The 19,580-nt window shown below is 39.1% G+C and overlaps 1 protein-coding gene across 3 annotated transcripts in view; it reads right to left on the reverse strand.

Moving 5' to 3' along the window:
• Window positions 1-677: 677 nt before the first annotated feature.
• ankrd13b (ankyrin repeat domain 13B) overlaps window positions 678-19,580 on the reverse strand; it is a 45,534-nt gene continuing 26,631 nt past the window's right edge. For 2 of the 3 annotated variants that reach the window (XM_041993937.1, XM_041993936.1), the window contains 10 exons: window positions 18,233-18,473; window positions 16,082-16,148; window positions 14,462-14,543; window positions 11,755-11,837; window positions 9,787-9,923; window positions 8,767-8,924; window positions 8,305-8,493; window positions 7,530-7,693; window positions 4,472-4,548; window positions 678-2,303 (listed from right to left, as the gene is read on the reverse strand). In XM_041993937.1, coding sequence (XP_041849871.1) covers window positions 2,102-2,303; window positions 4,472-4,548; window positions 7,530-7,693; window positions 8,305-8,493; window positions 8,767-8,924; window positions 9,787-9,923; window positions 11,755-11,837; window positions 14,462-14,543; window positions 16,082-16,148; window positions 18,233-18,473 — 1,400 coding nt within the window. In that variant the 3' untranslated portion in view covers window positions 678-2,101. The remainder of the gene's footprint in view (window positions 2,304-4,471; window positions 4,549-7,529; window positions 7,694-8,304; window positions 8,494-8,766; window positions 8,925-9,786; window positions 9,924-11,754; window positions 11,838-14,461; window positions 14,544-16,081; window positions 16,149-18,232; window positions 18,474-19,580) is intronic. The other variant, XM_041993938.1, reaches the window with a different exon arrangement.

The raw sequence follows: 19,580 nt of genomic DNA on the forward strand, positions 1-19,580 counted from the left end.
CATTCACATTTCATTCTTATATCATCCTACACAAAATTATTATTACTTATTATGTATTAAATTTCCATGCCGTAGCTTAGGCTACTTTAAATCAATTAGCAGCCTTGCTAGCCTCCTGTTTAGATTAAACTGGATCGTGTTGGTCTAGTTTAGTCAGTATTGAGCAACAGCATCTTTTTAGTTTATTTTCTACTCAAGATGTGAAAATCTTCATTAACTAAGTTTACAAGTAGTTTCTGAAAACCAAATTTGACATGGTTTTTTCCACATTGTCTTAAAAATACTCTAATGCTATCATGTAGCTAGATTAGCACTGCTATGTAGCTTCATGCTAACTTTAGGTTAATGACCTTACCTAACAGAAATTGTACTTGCACTGGTGTGAACATGGGTCAGTTTGCCAGAAAGCAGGTTCTGAGAGTCCAGAACCGCTGGAGCCAAAACCAAAACAAGGACTGTCTGTAAAAGCACCATGAGAGACTCTACCTCTCTTGGGTACTCTTTGTGTTTCCAGTGATATTGTTGACCTGCTGCCATTTAACCTAATTAGCTGCACTAGTTCCTCCAGCTACTTGTTTTTAACACAACTCACTTTTCCAGTCTTTCATTATGATCCAACTATTATTTTTTTTTAAATAACTTATGAATAAAATAAATAAATAAATAATACAGTGCTGTTCCAAAAGATGTTTCTTTATTTGAATCATTGGAATACATTTTCCAGCATTTATCATGAAAACATCTGGATGCATTTATTCTTTTTGGTACATTTTTTAAAAAGTAAAAAGACAAATTAAATCAACCAGTCAAGCTTCACAACGAATTACATCAGAGATATAAGTGGATCTCCTTGGTTTGTGCTGATATTGAAGTGTGAAAGTTCAACATGTCTTTTAAAGAAATAAATAAAAAAAAAAAAACATTCTTCACATTCTCCTGGTTTGGCTGTAACATTAAGTTACTTACAATTATGTTTACGGGGCAATTTTAATCTGCAGTTGTGCTGCAAAACAAAGGTGCTATTACTTGTTTACGACCCCTCAGGGAGCGCGCTCGGAAACACCAGGAAGGAGTTGAGTCAGGTAAAAATGAACCCCACACAGGTGCACACCATGCTGAAATATTTTTTACATAATGTAATGTGACTGAGCAGAAAAACACAGAATCCCTTCATGTAAGGTGAGTAGATGCAAATCACTTTCAGTAACATCTCTATTCCACAATCTACCTAAAGAGCACAAGCATTTTCCCTTTAATAGTTTCATAACATAACATCTCACTTGCAAACAGTACAGTTCATGTTCACTCAGCAATCTCTTCATAAATCACTAAAACTAGAACTAGCCTGACTTCACTTTGTGCTCAAGCTCATCAACAACATCCATTAACAGTCATATATGTGATCCACCCACAAGCTAAGTACAGTACATCTGGATTTTTTTGTGCAAATTAAAAGAAAGAAAATAAATAAAAAATAAAAGTAGCTGTCTGTTATTTAAAATCTTTCATTTAAAAAATGAGGAAGTCTGATGGTTTGTCAACATTCATCTCAACTTTAATGAAGAGAGCTCTCAGCTCCGCTGGCTCCTTTCACACATGAGGGTGGCAGAGGGGCTCAGTGAGTGTGATTATAGTGCTGAAGCAGGAAGTTGGCCTAACGCACTTTCTGGACAGACCCGTTGACCTGGTGCAAAGAGCTGGTTTTGAAACACTCACACACACCTGCAAACAGTCAGAAATCACTCATCCACAGAGGCAAACCACTAAACTTGTATTAGGTGTGTACTGTTGGTTGTAAACTGGCACTGGTTGAGGGAGTACCGTGTGGCACCACAGACAGGAAACTCCTGGCTGTATAAAGGTCGGATAGCCTTGTTATCATATGGCTTCATGGGAAAGGTCTGGCAAGGGTGGTGAGAGAAGAGAGAAAGAGGCAATTATAGTTAAAAAAAACAAAACACTAAGATGATTTGGGTTTTCATTCCAGCCACTTAAAGATTGTGCTTAAAATTTTAAAGAAGCCAGCTTTGTTCTTTTCTCCCATGTGACCTCTATCCAGACCCGTTCCCTCCTGCAGCCCTGCCTGCTGGGACGCTTGCTCTCATTTCTCCATGAGCGACAGCTGGATGATGCACTGCAGCTCCTCCTCCTCCCGCCGCCGCCGCCGGTCCGCCTCCTCCTGCTCCCGCGCTGAGATCTCCATGGCGATGCGGAGCTGCTCGTCGTAGCTGCAGGCTGGCGGCTGCTTCTTGGAGGGAGTGGAGCAGAGGCTGGAGGGGGGGTGGGGCTTGTGCTGGGGAGTCCTGTGGCGTAGGGAGAGAAAGAAGAAGTGGGTTTAACAACAGAATAGTGTAGAAAGTAATTATTGGAGTTCAGAATTCTACATACATATTAATGAATCTGTAATATTAACTGCATGTAATGGCAAATTACTGGCAGGAGAAAGTAGAAAACGTTCAAGGCTGTTTTCAATCTACCCAGGAGAGGGTGTCTCAGCAAGTTTGTCAGATTGTGAAAAACCCAGGAACTACAGCTCACGCCTTAGTTATTATGTCACGTGTTATAGTTCATGGCAAGCCAATAAGAACAAAGACAGAAGATGACCTGTTGGGCTAAAGAGAGAGATTTTCCTTTTTTTGTTCTAACAAAAATATAGCAGAACAGCTTAGTTGCATCAAAACAAATCACAAGACTTCAGGAACAATACCCTTTGGACATATGAGACCATGTTTGACTATAATGCAGAGCAACATGTTTGGTTAAACCTAAACAGAGTTTTTAGCAGCAAACACCTCATACCAGTTGTCAAACAGTAAAGGGGTGATAATTCTGGCTTGTTTCACAGCCACAGGACTGAAGACCTTGTATTCATTGAGTTCACAATGAATTCCTCCGTAAACAAAAGTATTCTAGAGTCAAATGTGAGACCATCTGTCTGCAAACAGGTCATGCAAAAGGACATTGGGCCTCATTCACTTACTGTTCTTACCAACCAATTTGCTCTTAAGTACTACTTACAAAATAATGTGTTATTTGTGAAAATGTTTGTATCTTGGATTTGGTCTTAGTTAAGAACCTTCGGCCTCTCAGAAGTACTCCTACCAACATGTGAGTGCTCACATGTATTAACAAAATCAGCATTTATGATTTCTTCTGTTAGTCAGTTCATCAAAACAAATCACTGTCAAGACAGGTTGTACTGCACACATGTACATTAAAGCGTCACCGCAGGTCAGTTCCCTCCACCACAAGAAATATTCCTCCAGAAATGCCCAAGTTACCCGAGACTCCTCCTTTCAACTTATGGAATGATTCACCAATCATAGAGGAAAGCTACGAACAATTTCTCAGTGCCTCTGACAGAGGGTTTTTGTAAAAAACTTAACAAATTTAAGCAGATTCGTAAGAAGATATTTGTGACTGAGGCCCAGTTATCCCAAACACAGCAGCAAATTTGAATGGTAAATGGTCTGTATTTATGTAGCACTTTTACCCAAAGAGCTTTGCGTTATACATCACATTCACCCATTCACACACTGATGGCGGAAGCTGCCATGCAAGGCACTAACCACGACCCATCAGGAGCAATTTGGGGTTCCGTGTTTTGCTCAGGGACACCTCAACATGAGCTCAACAGGCCAAGGATCAAACCAGCAACCCTTAGGCAACAAGACGACCACTCTACCCACTGAGCCACGCCGCCCCAAATATGAAATAAAATGGCTGAGAAAGAAAAGACTCAGGATGTCGCATTGACCAAGTAACCCAGTCCATCATTGTAGTTAAACTCATTGACTGCAAATGACCTCATAGCCGTTAGCTTATGGCTTCTTAGTAGCTGGCATGACAATGACAAAAAAAGTGTAAGACTATAATCTGATAACTTTGGTGTAAAATAGAGTGCAAAAAGTGAAAAACCTTGTTTAAATCAAGAAGTTTAAAAGAGGGGAACATGGTCTGTGCATCGAGCTACTAATCAACAAACAGATGAAGATAACATGCTGAAATTAACAGCAGAGCCACCTACTGTGACAGCAGGAAACTCTCGTCCTCTACTGAACTCTCTACTGAACTCATTCTACAAACTAACACACTCACACACACGCAGTCATGAGTAGCTAGAAGATGAGAGAAGAATAGCAGGATGGATAAGATAATAGAGTGGAGGAGGACATGACAGGAATACAGGATGTGAGTCAAAGATGGAAGGAAAGAGCTGCAGAAGGGGGGAAATACAATGGAGGATCGCAAGACAGAATAACAATACTTAACAGAACTGAGAGGAAGTCAGAGTCGGGGGTATAGCAGGATATTTCTCCTTCATGCTGGCGATCGTGTAGGTTTATGTTGCTTTGTTGGAGGATTTGAGCTCAGAGACTGAATTTCCTTTTTACTCACTGAAGTTTTTCCAACTTCATCTGAAATTCACAAGACACCCAGATTTCACAAAAGAACAAAGTTTGCTTCTAACCTATCCAGTCGGCTGGGGTCACAGGACAGGGGGTGTGCTCCTGGCTTGCTATTGGTCAGCGCCTCCCAGATGGTCACCTAGAGAAAACGAGGACATAGCAAATGAAGTCAGAAAGCGTGAAGTAAGAGTTTATAAAATGGCAACATCCTCCCTCCCTGTTGGCATTATCCTATTAATCTATGTTAAAGCAACACACACTCACACACATTGAAAGTTAGCCTGATTAGGACCTATGAAAGTGAACAATATGAATCCTGGGTGTACCTCCAGGTGAAAGCCGCTAAGTACCAAAATGACTTTTTAGAAGTTGAAAAGTTAAAATTTGAGTTGTGCATCAGTTGAAGCTGTAATAAGTGTCATGTCAGCAGTGTAACCATTTAACACCTGCCCCGCTTTAATATTACAGATGCAATTAAAATCCTCATCACCTCTGTCAGCGGAGTGTGAAGCCACTGTGAAAGCAAGCTGCTGAAGATGACTGTACAGCATACATCCTCAGCTGCATCCTTGCCCTGTCTCCTTTCATTTTCTTCCCTTAATAAACCTCAGCTAAAAACAAACATTATAAAAAACCTCTGAAGATGTTCTCTGTCCTGTCTCAACAATCCTATTTATATCTCAATCTCTGTACGTCTTGAAGAAAGCCAAGGACTATCATGACCAGGCTCTCTGGGAGCAGAGAACAGCCCTTCTCCTGAGGCAGTGTTAAATATAATGGAGCTGAGCTGCAAACATCAGGAGCAATTTACTCTACTCATTGATTTTACTTCACAGTTGATTGTTTTTATTTCGAAACTGGATGTGTTTTCAGTACTTTGGCGCATGCAGATGTCTGGTTCTGTCTGACTTATTGTTGAATGTATCACTGTAATTTGTACAAGCCAACACTATACAACATTATCAAAAATACGCAATTCTTTTTAAAATATTGTAAACTAAATCTTTTGCTGTCCCTCTGTTTATGGTTTAACAAAATATCTCAAAGGCTGCTACTATTTTCTTCACCTAGTCTTTTTTCTTGACAAAGGAAATACACATTAAAGCATTTTTTATTCATTTAATGGCTTGATTTTGCTCTAAGTTGACAGCCACTTTTATGGTTTCATGCTAGCTTAGTCATGTAATACACAATATCTGAAAACCACAGGATGACATAATAGATTCTCAGGCTGGGACAAATTGGTCCAAAACCAAAGGTTAAACCTAATGGAGACCTTTAATCAGCTCTTAGATTTCCTCATCACAGAGCATGGTAGAGTCTGGTCCTTCTCATCTTTTTATGATGGGCTTTTTAGTCAAATAATGTAGCTTATTCAAATTAAGTAAATCTGATCGCTCTCACCACACTAATTATCAGGGACTTATATGCACTGATGTACAGAATATGCAATTTACTTATCTGCACTAAAGCTAACTGCTAACTTTCCAAATAAGCCTCATCCAATCGCATTTATTAGTGATCAACATTATAACGTTTGCTGGCTTCAGTTGTAATTAAAAGTCAAAAGTCACCTCAGTGAGAAGCACTTTGTGTCTGTAGCTTTCCCTCAGAGCACTGAAGCTGCTCCTGGCTAGAACCACAGAATGTGAACGCAGACTGTAAATAAAAGAGACCTGTGTTCTGGAGCTTGACAAGCAGATGAGACAGGCCAGGAGACCCATTCTCCACTGAATCTGTGTTGCATGCTAATTGTTTAGATTCATGACTGTTATTTTATTGCAGCTAGTAAAACAGGCAAAAAATTTCTCTACAGTTTTGCAGCATTAATGTATCTAAAACAGTTGATCTTGTTCGCTGTAATTATATGTTCTGTGTTTTTTGGGGGGGCACATCGAGTATAGTCATTTTTCCCCTCTTCTGGTTTTTGTTAGAGTTCTATAGGAAATTTTAGTTTTAACTATACATACAATGTACCAACACAGTTGTTGTTTTTAATTAAATGTTTAGATGTGGTGGAGGAGAAAGTTAGCTAACATGAACTGTGGACATAGCTAATCAAGTTACCACTAGCCTAGCGTTAGCTTAAAACTCAGAGCTCTTCATTCTCTTCAAAAATATTTTCTATGTGCTGCATAAATAGCTAATAGTTTTCACATTATAACTAAACTATGGAAGCCAAGAGTGGCCATGTCTGCAATTATTTATTTTTGATGCTGTTATCTCACAATCATGCAGTATTTATTCTGTTATCTCAAGACCACAAAGCTCGTTTTATGTGATAAGTTCATTTTTATGCTTATCTTGAGAGATCTGGTGATCACAAGATAATGAGTTTTGCTTTCTTGAGAACACAAGATAATCAAGGTGAGCTTGAAAATAAGTGCTTGGCACATAATTTACTTTTTAGTTGTCTTCATTTGCCTGAATATTTAACTGTAAGTTAAGGCATCCATGTTTTATTCTGTTAATTTCTTTGGTCATAGTTTTTAAAAATAATGCTCTTGAGTAAACTGCTTTGTTTCTTTTAGACAACAACATACACTATTGTGTTAATAAGAGAACACTCTTCTTAATATGTTGTTATCTCATGATGTTAAAGAAATTTTCAATCACAGCCATTCGGCTTCTGTACAAAACTGTCATGTGAAATGTAAACACGTTGAGAAACACGTTCTCAGATTCTGAGACATATATATATAGATATATATATAAAATTGCAGAGGAGCTTTAAAAATACATTCATGTTACCCTTGTGTAGCATAAAAATCTGGAGGACATGAAGTAACATTGGTTAATCCGATTCTCTGTTGAAGTAGCAACATCAGCTAAAGATCTTTACCAATTAGACAACAGAAAAATTGCTAACACCCACTAACATCTGGCTTTTATTTTCAGTTAGAAAGTTGTTTAATATGCACACAATCCCAGTCAGATGACTTGCAAGAAGTCACAGGTATTTATGGCTCCTGCTTTGACTGGAATGGGAGGAAACATGATAACTGTGTACATCTTTTATTGTCACTGGGTACGATTAGCATAGAGCTGCAAGAAGCGAACGCAGTTTGTTTATTACATTTCTGAAAAGGCGTTCTCACATGATTTTCACATTCAGGTCACCTGATCATATTCAGATCCGGCCTCCAGCAGACTCTGTTGTATGGCGAACTGCAGCAGGTCTTCCTCCTCCTCCCTCATGCTGTCTCTTTGTTTGCCTCCTAGCATAGTGTATCCAGGCGGGGGCTCGAACACACACGGGGGAATCTCTCCAGCTCGACATGACACTGTTTCACACAGGGGGGAGGCAAAGGGCAAGAGATGGGAGGGAGTGTTATCTGACAGTAAAGGAGACTAAAGGAAAAGAGTGGAAAAGGAAAAATAAAGGAGGAACTTCTGAGCAAAAGGTTAAGAAAAGAGTTGTTATTTTCTCTTTACTGTAGCAAAATAATTACAACTCAAGTATGAGTGCATTTATAGCACTGCAGCTCAAGGTGGAGCGTATTATTGAATTTCCCTTTGGGATTAATAAAGTATTTTTCATTCATTTCATTCATTCATTCATTAACATCAAGGGCTTTTCCAAAGATGTCTCTTCAGAGCAGCCACATGATGAATTATACCTCTGCTCTATAGAGATTTAGCTTTAAACATAGAGGACAAATCTGAGCAATAAAAACCAGCAATAAAAACTGCTCATGACTCCATCACGCATCACTTCTTGTGACGAGAAGAGTCCTGCAGCAAATTTTCACAAGATTAATGACTGTTTGCCCAAAAGAAAAAAAAAGTGGATGGAGGGTGAAGTTGTACAGCTGACTCTCATCTGTAATGTCATCATCTGAGGAGGATGGAAGAAAGATGACCCAAGGTGAAGCTTTTATGGGTGTGGGCTTACTGGTGGAGCTAGAGCTGGAGACGCTGGAGGAGTCGCTGCCTGGAGACGGGGTGTCTGTCCTCGGGGTGTCTCTCTGTCCGTCCCCTTCCACCCCGATTTCGTTGTCAGCGCGGAGGACGGTTCCCTCCTCACAGCCGTTCAGGTTGCTGAAGGTAATCCTAGCGTTCAGGATGTGGTACAAGGGGATTTCTGCAGGAAGTGGAGGGAGAATAAAGGATCAGAGGAATTCATCTGTCAGCTGTCTGTGTTTTGATGTCATTCATCTGCTACTTAAGCATGCATTACTTTTCATCAGCTCCTATTTTAATGATTGATCTATTCTGTCCTTTAACACCATCTCTCAAGTCATTCTGTTCCCTCCATCTCATGTTTATTAACATTTTTATTCCCGTGTCATCCCCGCACAACATTTTACCCTCCCTCCCTCTTATTATCCATCCATCTTACTCTCCCTGTGCTCACCGATCTTGACGGGGAAGCCAGGCGGCAACCGCAGAGTGATGAAGTCACGCAGCTTAGCGAACAGAGCGTTCGAGATGGCCATGAGATCGATGATAGGCACCACTTGTTCTGCCAGGGATAGAGGATGGGACTCACACAGCCACAACTTGGCTTTAAACCTGGAAACAAAAACACACATGCTCTGAAGATTTTGGTTATGAGTGTGCTAATTAGCATCAACCAATTCTGACTTAAGTAGGATTAAAGCAAATTTATGTCCTCCATCAGACAGGTTTTGGCCAGAACTACAAAAAGACATTGATTACATCAGCTAACAGGGCCTGTCCATGAGCTGCTGAGTCGTGTTCAAACCCAGCCCAATCAATTCTTATATCCTAATTTGTGTGATAATGAACACAGAATTAAGAGACAGTTCTACGGCCTCAAAGAATTTCTCCTCATCATGTCCCATCACTTTTCATTTAGTGGTGAATGGAACTGACAGCTGAAAATGAAAGAGCAAACAGTCAGAGGAAAACTGGATTAATGACCATTTGGTAGGCGGGTGACAGAGACTCAGCTCATAAACTCGCTAAATGCATCGGCTTTTTATCTTGTCTGATTTTCAGAAGCCATCTCAGGCTTTTCTAAGTCCTCTTTGAGTTCTTATTTTCACAGTTTGCTTGTGTTTTTACCCCTGAGAACCACTGCAGGATTTCATCAGACGATGTGCAATGAGTCATCTACTGTAGCTGGAGGTGTGTGACAGACTGCAGAAACAGACCACTGAATATAATTACTTGACTCTGCACTGGCTTTATAAAAGCCAACATCATATATTATGATGTATATAAATAAGTGTGTTTGGCCCCTACTGCTGCGTCTTTCACCTCAGGATGGTGGCAGGCGGCTGCCACGGAGAGCCGATTTTACTCTGATTATTCTACACCCTTTGTCAGCTTTGACACTTTGCAGCGAGCTTAGTCGCCTCTTTCCCTGTACACATGGCTGCTTGTCAGGGCTTCTGTCGGTCTGTGTCACCTTTGGGTCTTGGTGGTGAGCTGGCAAGGGTGGCCGATGTCTCTCAGAGTCGGAGCCGAGGTGGGGTTGAAGTACTCTTCAGCCGTCAGCGCTGCAGGGTTCGTCACCGCAGGAGACGACATCTGGGTCACCAGAGCCTGGAGAAAGTAAATAATGAATGAATAATGAATATCTGCAGAAGACCAAAGGACTGCTAATCAATATCAGCGCCTCAAAGTTTAGTCAGTACTTCAAAGGGCAGAATTGAGGTTCTTTAAACTTAATTTCCTGGCTATTTTCTGCAGAGTGATGAAAAATCTATTTATCCACAGTGGTTTACAAGAGTTTGAGCCACTAAAAATCACAAATAGTCAAATTTGAGCTAATTTTTATACATGTAGGGTGTTTTAAGCCAAAACTTGGGAAACTTACATTAGTAGCTAATTTGGTTTACAGAAACTTACATACTACATGTCTAATATTTAATATATTATCATCTATTATATTTAATAATATCAGGTTTAAAATTTAAACAACAATTCTGGTTCAAATCTTTGATTTTCTAAGATAAAAAAATTTGAAATGTCTTTGCTGATTATTGTTGTTTCTCCTTTTAACTTCAAAACTGATCAAAATAATACAATAGCCTACTTTAAAATGTTAAAAAGAGCCTTCTCTACTGTTTAACAGAGCAAACGTTTGAGTGACTATAATGAATTTTATTAAAGATTGGTATAAATAATCCTACCTGAACCATTTCTACTGTAAGGTTTGGGTACATAATTCCAAAAGTACGTATTTGTTTTTTAATGACTATTTCAAATTTCTACTGTTTTACCAGTGATATAATATTAACTACTAATCACAAACATGGATTTATATTATTATTGTGAAAAGGAAAAAAAGAAAAAAGATATATATCCTCTTGTTTTGTGTCCTAAATCAGCTCATTTTGTCCTCATCATTCTAAACAATCATATTGAGCAAACTTTTTACACGACATTGATCTGACATTTTTAACAGCTCAGTGAAGAACTTAGGTCAGCAGTCATCATTACCATAAATTAGCTTTTATTGTTTAAGAATTACTTAAGCATATAATAACTTTCTTAATTTATTTATTTATTGTAAATTTTAAGGTTAGCAAAGTGAAACAAAGCTATTTAAGAGCTTTGGAGTTGCATCAAATATTTGTAGAGTGAAGATCAAGCTGGAAATAAAAAAGTTTTCTGACTGGTGTTAAAGGGGATAAAAGAAATACACAGAGGGAAAATGAGTTAAGAAAAAGTGGGATTAACTAAAAAGATAGATTACATAGAGCTGATAAGGAAAGAGTTGTGAGTCACAGATGCTCTCCAGGTGAAAGAAACTTAAAATCATAAAATTTGATTGGAGATTGGAGCCTTGGAGTGACAGCACAGCGATGCTCTCCTGATGGCATGGTGGACTCAGCCAGCAGGATTCACAGACTGTTCCTTCAAAGAGAGGATGATGGGGAGGATGGTGATACTGAAAATGATGATGCTGATGAGGGTGTGGTGGTGAGCACTATGCCCTTCCATGGCAGCTGGCTATCAAGTTCAATCACATTGGCAGAAATTTAAAGTCCATCACTCCAAAGTAAGAAGGATTATATACAAGTGGAAAACATTCAACACATCTGTCAGTCTTCCCGAGTGGGCATCTCAACTAGGTCATCAAATAGTGAGATCATGTAACATCCAAAGAAACTGCAAAAATCAAGAGCTACAGCCCAGATGCTGCAGTCCCCAGTTAGCATGTTAAATGTTAAAGTTCATGACTAAACAAGTAACACAACTTAGGTGTGCAAAACTGCACCTGAACTTGCACAAAATTCTGGAACAATGTCCTTCAGAGATACAAGGCCAAAGTGGAAAGGTCTGGTTATAATGCATGACAACACACTGAGACAAAACCAATAATAGGGTGTGTGTTTTGTTTTGTTGTCATTAATAACTGAATACATACTGTATATTGTCTCCTCACCCCATTGTTCGGCCCCATGTGCTGCTCAGCAATCCCAAAAAAGTTCTGCAGTGGGGTCTTCCCACCTGTTTAGAAAGCAACAACAGTTATGAGTTAGAACAGTCATACAGGTACAAATAAAGTCAAACCATTTTGTTTGAATTGTTGAGGTTTGGTACATGCCTCAAAATCCAGCTGAAGTCAGTGCTTATCCATCACAATGTACAGAGGCACAGGCTCATTTATCTTCATCACTGTTGGTGGTCTTATTTCAGTTTAAAATGGCTCGCTTCAAAATCATATTTGAATTTTTTTGTGAACCACTTAAATCATCTAACAGACAGAATAAATGCAACAGTACAGATATAAAGTATGCTTTAAAATAAGAGCAGATATATTTCAAAATAGTCAGTAATAATACATCTTTCAGCTGATGTTGACACATGATGTATTATGGACTGGAGAATTTTACCTTTCATAAGTTACAGTCTTGAACTGATCTTTCCCAGTAATACAACTTGAGAAACTGCATCAGTGATCATGTTCCCATTTTCTTGTATGAACACATAATTCTTTATCACACATCTTTAAATTTGTGACACTATAACATGTTTAGGGACATGTCAGGCTACATTAACTTGATTAGATTTTCTAAAACTCATAAAAACGGATATAAGGTATCGTTTATTGCAGTATTTTCCATCAATGACATATAAACCAGGTATAACTGTAAAGGAGAAGTCATTGCAGTTACTTAAGAAATAAAACCAGAAACTGAAAATTAACTGAAAGCAATAGATATGGACTTAGTTGTTGGAAACACCATAAGATAATCACAACATCCCTTAAACAGCTGTAAAGCTAAACTTACCGTTCAACATGCTAACAATTTGCAACAACTTGTCAGTTGTGTGGGTTTGTGTGGTAGAGAATACTAACAAGACTAACAAGCTGAAAGGAAGAATAGTAGTGGTATAGCCTATTGTAATTGAATCAAATATACTTCAATCAATAAATACTGTAGTTTTTTCCTTATGTGCTTGGATACAGTAACATGTAGATCAGTCTCATGAAAAAGTCCAGTTGAGCTCTAACCATAGCCTGACTCCAACCACAAAATGACATACTGACGTATGTTAAGGATCAACAGAAGGACCACTGAGTTTCTGAAGAGCATGTGAGTACCACCAGCTCCTGCCCATTCATATTAAAAGTAGGATAAAGTGTACGTGCTGGTTGTTAGCATGCAGATTGGATGTTCAGATGGGACTGGGTGAGCTCTAAGAGCTGAGCAAAGTTATGTGGTTTTTAAAAGAGTCTTCGCATTTGATGTTTCTGGTTTGGCTATTTGTTTGCATCGCTAAGGATATGTGTGTACTGTATTTTCCAGATTATAAGTCACTCCGGAGTATAAGTCACATCAGTCATAAAATGAATCATGAAGGGAAAAAACATATATAAGTCGCACTGGACTATAAGTCGCATCTATTTAGAAATTTATTTCACAAAATCCATGCCCAGGAACAAACATTTAGTTTGGAAAGGCAAGTTATTCAGCTGCACAAAAGGACATGAGAACAACATAGAACAACAGGCTGAATATGTGTTTGGTATGTTAACGTAGCACCAGGGTTTCCTGCAGGATTTCTAGTAGGATTTCTAGGAGACTAGTCTCCTTAATGAACAGCTGATTGAGGTGCTGAGAAAGTCTGAAAATGTACACATCACATTTGGCATTTACAGACACAGACACCGCCACTTATACAACCCCGCCCTGCCACCGACAAAGTTCCCATTAAATACGGGAAAAACCTGGTCAATTGTTCTTTGCACATAAAGACACAAAGAACAAGAACATACCTGGGAGTCTGAATAAGCTATAAGTTAACATAACAAGTCAGCAACTCCAACAAACAAGTTACCAATAAGCAAGTTTACCAAGCTCCCAATCTTATTCCACATCACTGAAGCCATTGAATTCTTCATCCTCTGTGTCATTTCTGAACAACTGCTACTCAATTACCATTTTCAGCTACGTATTTTACTACCTGCAGTTTGTAATCTGAAAAATAGGACTCTCTGTTTGGCGGTATTTTGTCAGTTGTATTTAAGTCAATATTTTAGCTCATTTTTTCAGTGGTATAGGACCAGCAAATATCATAGTTATCACTAGCAGAGAGCGCCCTCTCACAGCTGTAGATGGTAATGTTTACTCATTGGTTCATGTCAGTCGGTATCAATTAACATTTAAAATCATGTTAAATTATATAAATAAGTCATACCTATAAGTTGCAGGACCAGCCAAACTATAAAACTATAAAGTACAGAATGCATAAACATCTGGAAACTTCTAAGTCACATGAGGATTGTGACCTGAGTGAGTGGATCTCTCAGAGGAATGTGTAATGGCTGATTCTGGCTGAAGGCCATGACCCAAGCAGGAAGCCTGCTAATCATGTTTGATTTATGATCTGAACCGGAAAACAAGACAGAGTCATTGAGTGAACGTTACGGCCAGTAAGCTGGAGCCTCGGGGTGATCTCAGGTGAGGGGGATTACTTGTCAGTTAGTCTTCCATCAGATATGGTACAATGCTGAGGCTGGGGTGGGGGGAGGATGCAATGGCACAACAGTGATGATGGAGAAATTCAGCAGATGCAGCTGTATGTAAGGAACAGCTTAGCAGTCATGTAGATTTTTTGTGAATTACCTTTTGTCTTATTCTTGTTCTGATCTGTCAGATGGTCAGTTCTGGTCCTGGTGATCAGCTCAACATTAGACGCTGCATACACCTGAGAGGAGACATTTAAAAGATTCACATTTTAACTATAAATATTTTTTCCAAGTTTTTTAAACACAGTGGGCCGGTTGTTCAAATGTAGTCCAATCGCATTTCGGTTATTAGATAGGATCAAATCTTGAAAATGGGTTGTTCAAAAAGGAAAGCCGGATTCCGAAATCAGATTGGATTACGTAACTCAATTCTGGTTGTTATCCGGATAAAACGTCTAAGTAGGATCAGGATAACTTTGATCCAAGAAAACAGGATTACCCTGATTGCGACAGAGGGTAGGATTTCAGGAGGAAACTGAGGTAAAATTTCAGATTTGAACAAATAATAGTATATTTAGTCAGTGCATATGCTTGTATTTGTATGTGGCACCTGACTTGTTTAACCTTTAAAGTAGATAAAGTACATTAGGCTGCCTATTAAGCCTGTCAGCATAGTACAGCAACAATAAAACATAATATTAATCTCCATGAAAAAAAAAGCCGAAGCAAATGTCAATAACAAAACCAAATATAATAATCCATGTTCCTGTCATTCATCGCTGGAAAGAACCAGTCAAGAATAATGTCTAAGGTTGGTCCGGTTCCTCACCATGCGACTCTGGTGCGTAATTAACACATTGTTGTCACAGAAAGGGACAGTGCGCTTTATTTAAAATTTAAGATGTTCTCAAGAAATCCACAATGTAGTTTAGCGGATTAGGTTTATATTTGTTGTGGCTCTGATGAGAAGTCATAAAATTATACATAAAAGTGGATGTTCATGATTTCCTGTGTGTTGTCACAAAATGAAAAGTACTTAAAGTAACCCCACACCGACTCTTCTACCTGTTGTTCTTCACATAGCCAGAAGCCCACATTGATTTAAATGCTGGAAATCCAGGTTTGGTGATCCTGAAAAACAGGATTCTGGATCAGGGTGATCCAATCCTATGTTGCTTTAAACAACCGGGATGAAAGTAAGCTGGATTACATGATCCGCCGTCCTGAAAAATGGGATTCCCAAATCCGGATAGCTTTTATCCGGATTAAATTTTTTGAACAGCCAGCCCAGTCTGATTAAAAACTCTGAAGGCTGAAGATACTGATCTTATGGTAGACTGCAGACTTTAACTAAAAGACAAAAGAAAAGTACAACACAACGTGATGTTTTTGTTTGAACTCAATGATGCAGAAAACACATGCTTTTCAGCACCAGTATTTTACTGTACAACTGAAGTGTTTATTTAAACCACTAGTGGCAGATGGTTTGGGGCATCAGTCTTTTTAGGTCAAGAAAACAAAAAAGTTCAAGGTAATGCCTGTGTCTTTTTCTTGTTGGGGGCCATCTGGTCTTTTACTTGCTCATAAATCATCCTCATCTGAGGGTGATGAATCCATGCTTGAGCGTTAAATTTGAAAGATAAAACAAAAACAACCTTCAAATAACTTTTGCTGTGATTCCTTTTGGAGACACATTCATTTTGACATGACATGGCAGCGGTGGCTTCTCTGAACACTGTGAGAGATTAATGAGCTCCGTGAGCAGCTGATGCTCTACCTTGGCTTCATATCCATTCACCATCTCCGTCTTCTCGCTCCTCCAGCCCAGGATGCCGGTTTTATTCCTGCAACAGCACATTTGACACATCTCAGATTAGATCTCACTGTCATTACATAATCTGATAATCCCAAGTAATCCTCCTGACATACGTACACTTCAAAATCACACAAAAAGTACACCATAGTCCTGGCTGCTACCAGTGAAGGTATATTTTTAGGGATTCTTTACTAGAGGAGATAGGGATCATTTGGCCATCAGAACTTCTAACTAAAAATGATGCCCAGAAATATTGGCAAAAAATAAATAAATAAAAAAAATTAAAATGACATTGTCTGCACTATCTGTCTGCTTACTTACTTATATCATACTGTCTCATTTTTGTCTATTCTGTCCTGAGGATGGGAATGTCAACATGTAGGTCAGCCATTCCCTGTTGTTCAGACTTATTCAGAATAATCCAAATGGCATCTAAGAGAATAATTTCCCTTTGGCAGTAAATTTGAGCTTTGTCACTTTAAAGATGCTGCATGTGCACAACAAGAACATGCAAGAAGTGCATCCTCTGCTCAAACCAATCTTAAAAATTTAATGAAAGTAATCCCAAAATTTAATGAATTCCTCCTTTGCTTGTGCTCCAGCTCTCCAACAAATTTCACAAGAAGCTGCTTTGTAATTTATGTGCAAACAGATGTCGAAAATGCCTCCATTTTGCTCTTGAACGTTTAAACTAAAGAAGAGTTCAGTTCATTTTGTACTCATCAGTCTAAACATAAACCTACAAAAGTGCAGCACTGTAGGTTTTTTTGTTTGATTTTGTTCTGGACTGCATAAAGATGTATTAACTCCAGAGGCTGATCAGGGGGGCTTGACAAAGTGTTGGCTCTAAAGCATCATAAATGGATTATTGGCATGTGGACAGAAGTGCTGACCAGGGTAAATGCACAGAGGTGACACTGAGGTGGAAGTTTGACAAGAAGATGATTACCCTCCTAGCCATCACCTCTCTCTGCCCACTTTGCTGAGTTTTCCTCTCCATCTTCTTTTTTGCTCTTTTTATCTTTTCACATTCACTTCCTGTCTCTGGATCTCTTTCCATGATTCACTCATGCTTATTTTTCTTTTTTTTTTCCTCTTTTCCTGACTCCAAAAATGTCAACATTCCTCTCTTTGGACTACCCTGCTGTATTTTGGCTACATCTATAGTCTTGTGTCTCATTTATTTTTTCTCCCCCCCCCCCTTGTGTCTTATCTCCACTCCCATTCTTTTAAAATGTCTTCTTCCATCCTCATTCTTACAGTCACTATTTTCTCCGCTCCACCCCTGAATGGCCAGTTTTTTTCCATGCTCAGTCATCCCTCTTCTGATCTTTCAGCCAGAGCAGCATGATGGTAAAACATAGATTAGTCTCATCCTGTGCCCATGATTCCTATTTTTCTCTTCCATTTTTCCACTTCTGTAACCTTAAGTCTCTAACACACAGCTTACCTCTACCATCTCTGTGCCTCTCCATCTCTAGCAAGAGTTTTGAGCTTTTTTGAAGAGTCAAAGTCTGATAAAATTGATCCTTTACATAAAGCTTAGGTTTACCCTTTAAGATCACATGCACCACTAAATATCAACTCTTTTTGGTTAGACTGACACGACAACAACAAAACCCATGACTGCTCTAAAGTGGGCAAGGAGGACTTATACTTTCTACTTTTTAAACAATTTATTTATTTATAGCTCTGCGTGAGTTTTACTGTCTCAACTTCCTCCCAATGGCTGCTGCTTCTGTTTGTGTTTTTCTTCTGTTTGTCAAATGCATTTTGACAGCCACCAGAGAACATGCTTGAACTTGTTCCCCTCAGCTGTGGGCTGGAGTGTAGGAGAAAGCAACAGTGAAACACTGACAAAAATCCAACTGTAGCATCAAAAGAGCATTTATCTCTTTGTCTGATAATAAAAAAAACAGAGCACAAAGGCAGAGCGTGTTCTTTGGCTGAATTCCATTGTGTGACTGAGGCTGTTATTGTTGGAGGCGATGTGGGGTTGCAGATGTACCATAGATTGTAGAAGCTTTATACTTTTCACTTCCTATAGCAAACCTTAAGAGACTATAATTAAACATTTTTTTTGTTCTAATCTCTATAAGTTCTGCTTCTGACCTTTCAAAGGCAATGTTGCGAGTGTCCAGCTGAGTGGTCACAACTGGGGCAGACAGTCTGGCTGCAACCTGCTCGTCGCTGGGCTGCATCGGTCCCAGAAGACCCAACGCTGCTGCAGAGCTGCTGCAAGCGTCGCCTTTTCCTCTGCCAGGTGAGAGCGCCGTGAGAGAGGAGACGCACAAGGTCTCGCAGAACACCAGCTGCCTGTCGTGGTCGACCTCCATCACTTCTGCACTGGAGTCTGAGGGACAGAAAGAGATAAACATGATTAAAAACAGTAGAAGAGATGTAAGGGAGAAACTGTGACTGCACACATGCATAATGTCACAAAAACTAATGAGATGAGGATTGATGCAAAGAGAAAGAACCAATTACAGATCCAGCCAATAGAACAAAGAAACACTGAGAGGGACGACATGGTGCAGAAACTCAAAAACTGATGTGAAAAGGTCAAAGAATGAAGGAAAAAAGGTTTAAAACAAAATAAAGGTTGGATATTAGAAATTATTAAGCAGGCACAACGACCTGTGCAATCAAGAAAGAAAGGAGGAGTTCCTTTTAGAAAGGTGCAGAAGCTAAATGCTGGCTCCATCTCAAACCTATGTCAATAAAGTGAAACAGCATTGTAAAGAGTGGGCCAATACTCCTCCACAATGATGTGAGTGACTGATGACATCATGCAGAAATCGATTACATCAAATTAATGATGCTAAAGATTGTTCAACAAGCTGTTAAATCCTAAGTTGATGTTAGGGTTTTATACACTCCATTTAATGTTGACTGGGGGGGTCACATTGTCACAATCAGCAGCTGGTTAGCTTAAATGAGCAAAAAGAGGGAGATAAGATGCTAACAGCTAACAGGTTAAAATTAGGGTCTAAACTCATTACTTGTTGAATGTTTAAAAGTCGGAAGGTGTGGATTGTTTAGTAAGATGCAGTTATTAATTCTACACATTCTCATCCAGAATTCTCAGCAGCTAAAGAAGAAAGCGTCTCTTCTAAACGTAAGGGGGCTTCTTCAGTCAAATACGTTCTTCAGCCCAGTTGTTAGTCATGGTTAGATTGAACTTGTAAACTCCAGCCCCAACAGCTGAGAAATACCCACTTTGTTCGAGAAATCAATCAGACTTTTTTTTAAAAGCAATTTTTCTACAAAACTGAATGTAATACAAAGTGCTTTACAAATCCAGAGGGAAAAAATTTTAAAAACAAGTATATGAAAACAAGAAATCCCGCTCGGCCCCACTCCAACTCTAAAATATTAAAAGGATTCCTCTAAACCAGTGGGTCCCAGCCTATTTTCCCTGAGGACTCCCTTAATGTAGCTACATCTGTGGATGTTACAC

This window comes from Melanotaenia boesemani, chromosome 9, assembly GCF_017639745.1.
Source record: "Melanotaenia boesemani isolate fMelBoe1 chromosome 9, fMelBoe1.pri, whole genome shotgun sequence".
NCBI classification, from domain to species: Eukaryota; Metazoa; Chordata; class Actinopteri; order Atheriniformes; family Melanotaeniidae; genus Melanotaenia; species Melanotaenia boesemani.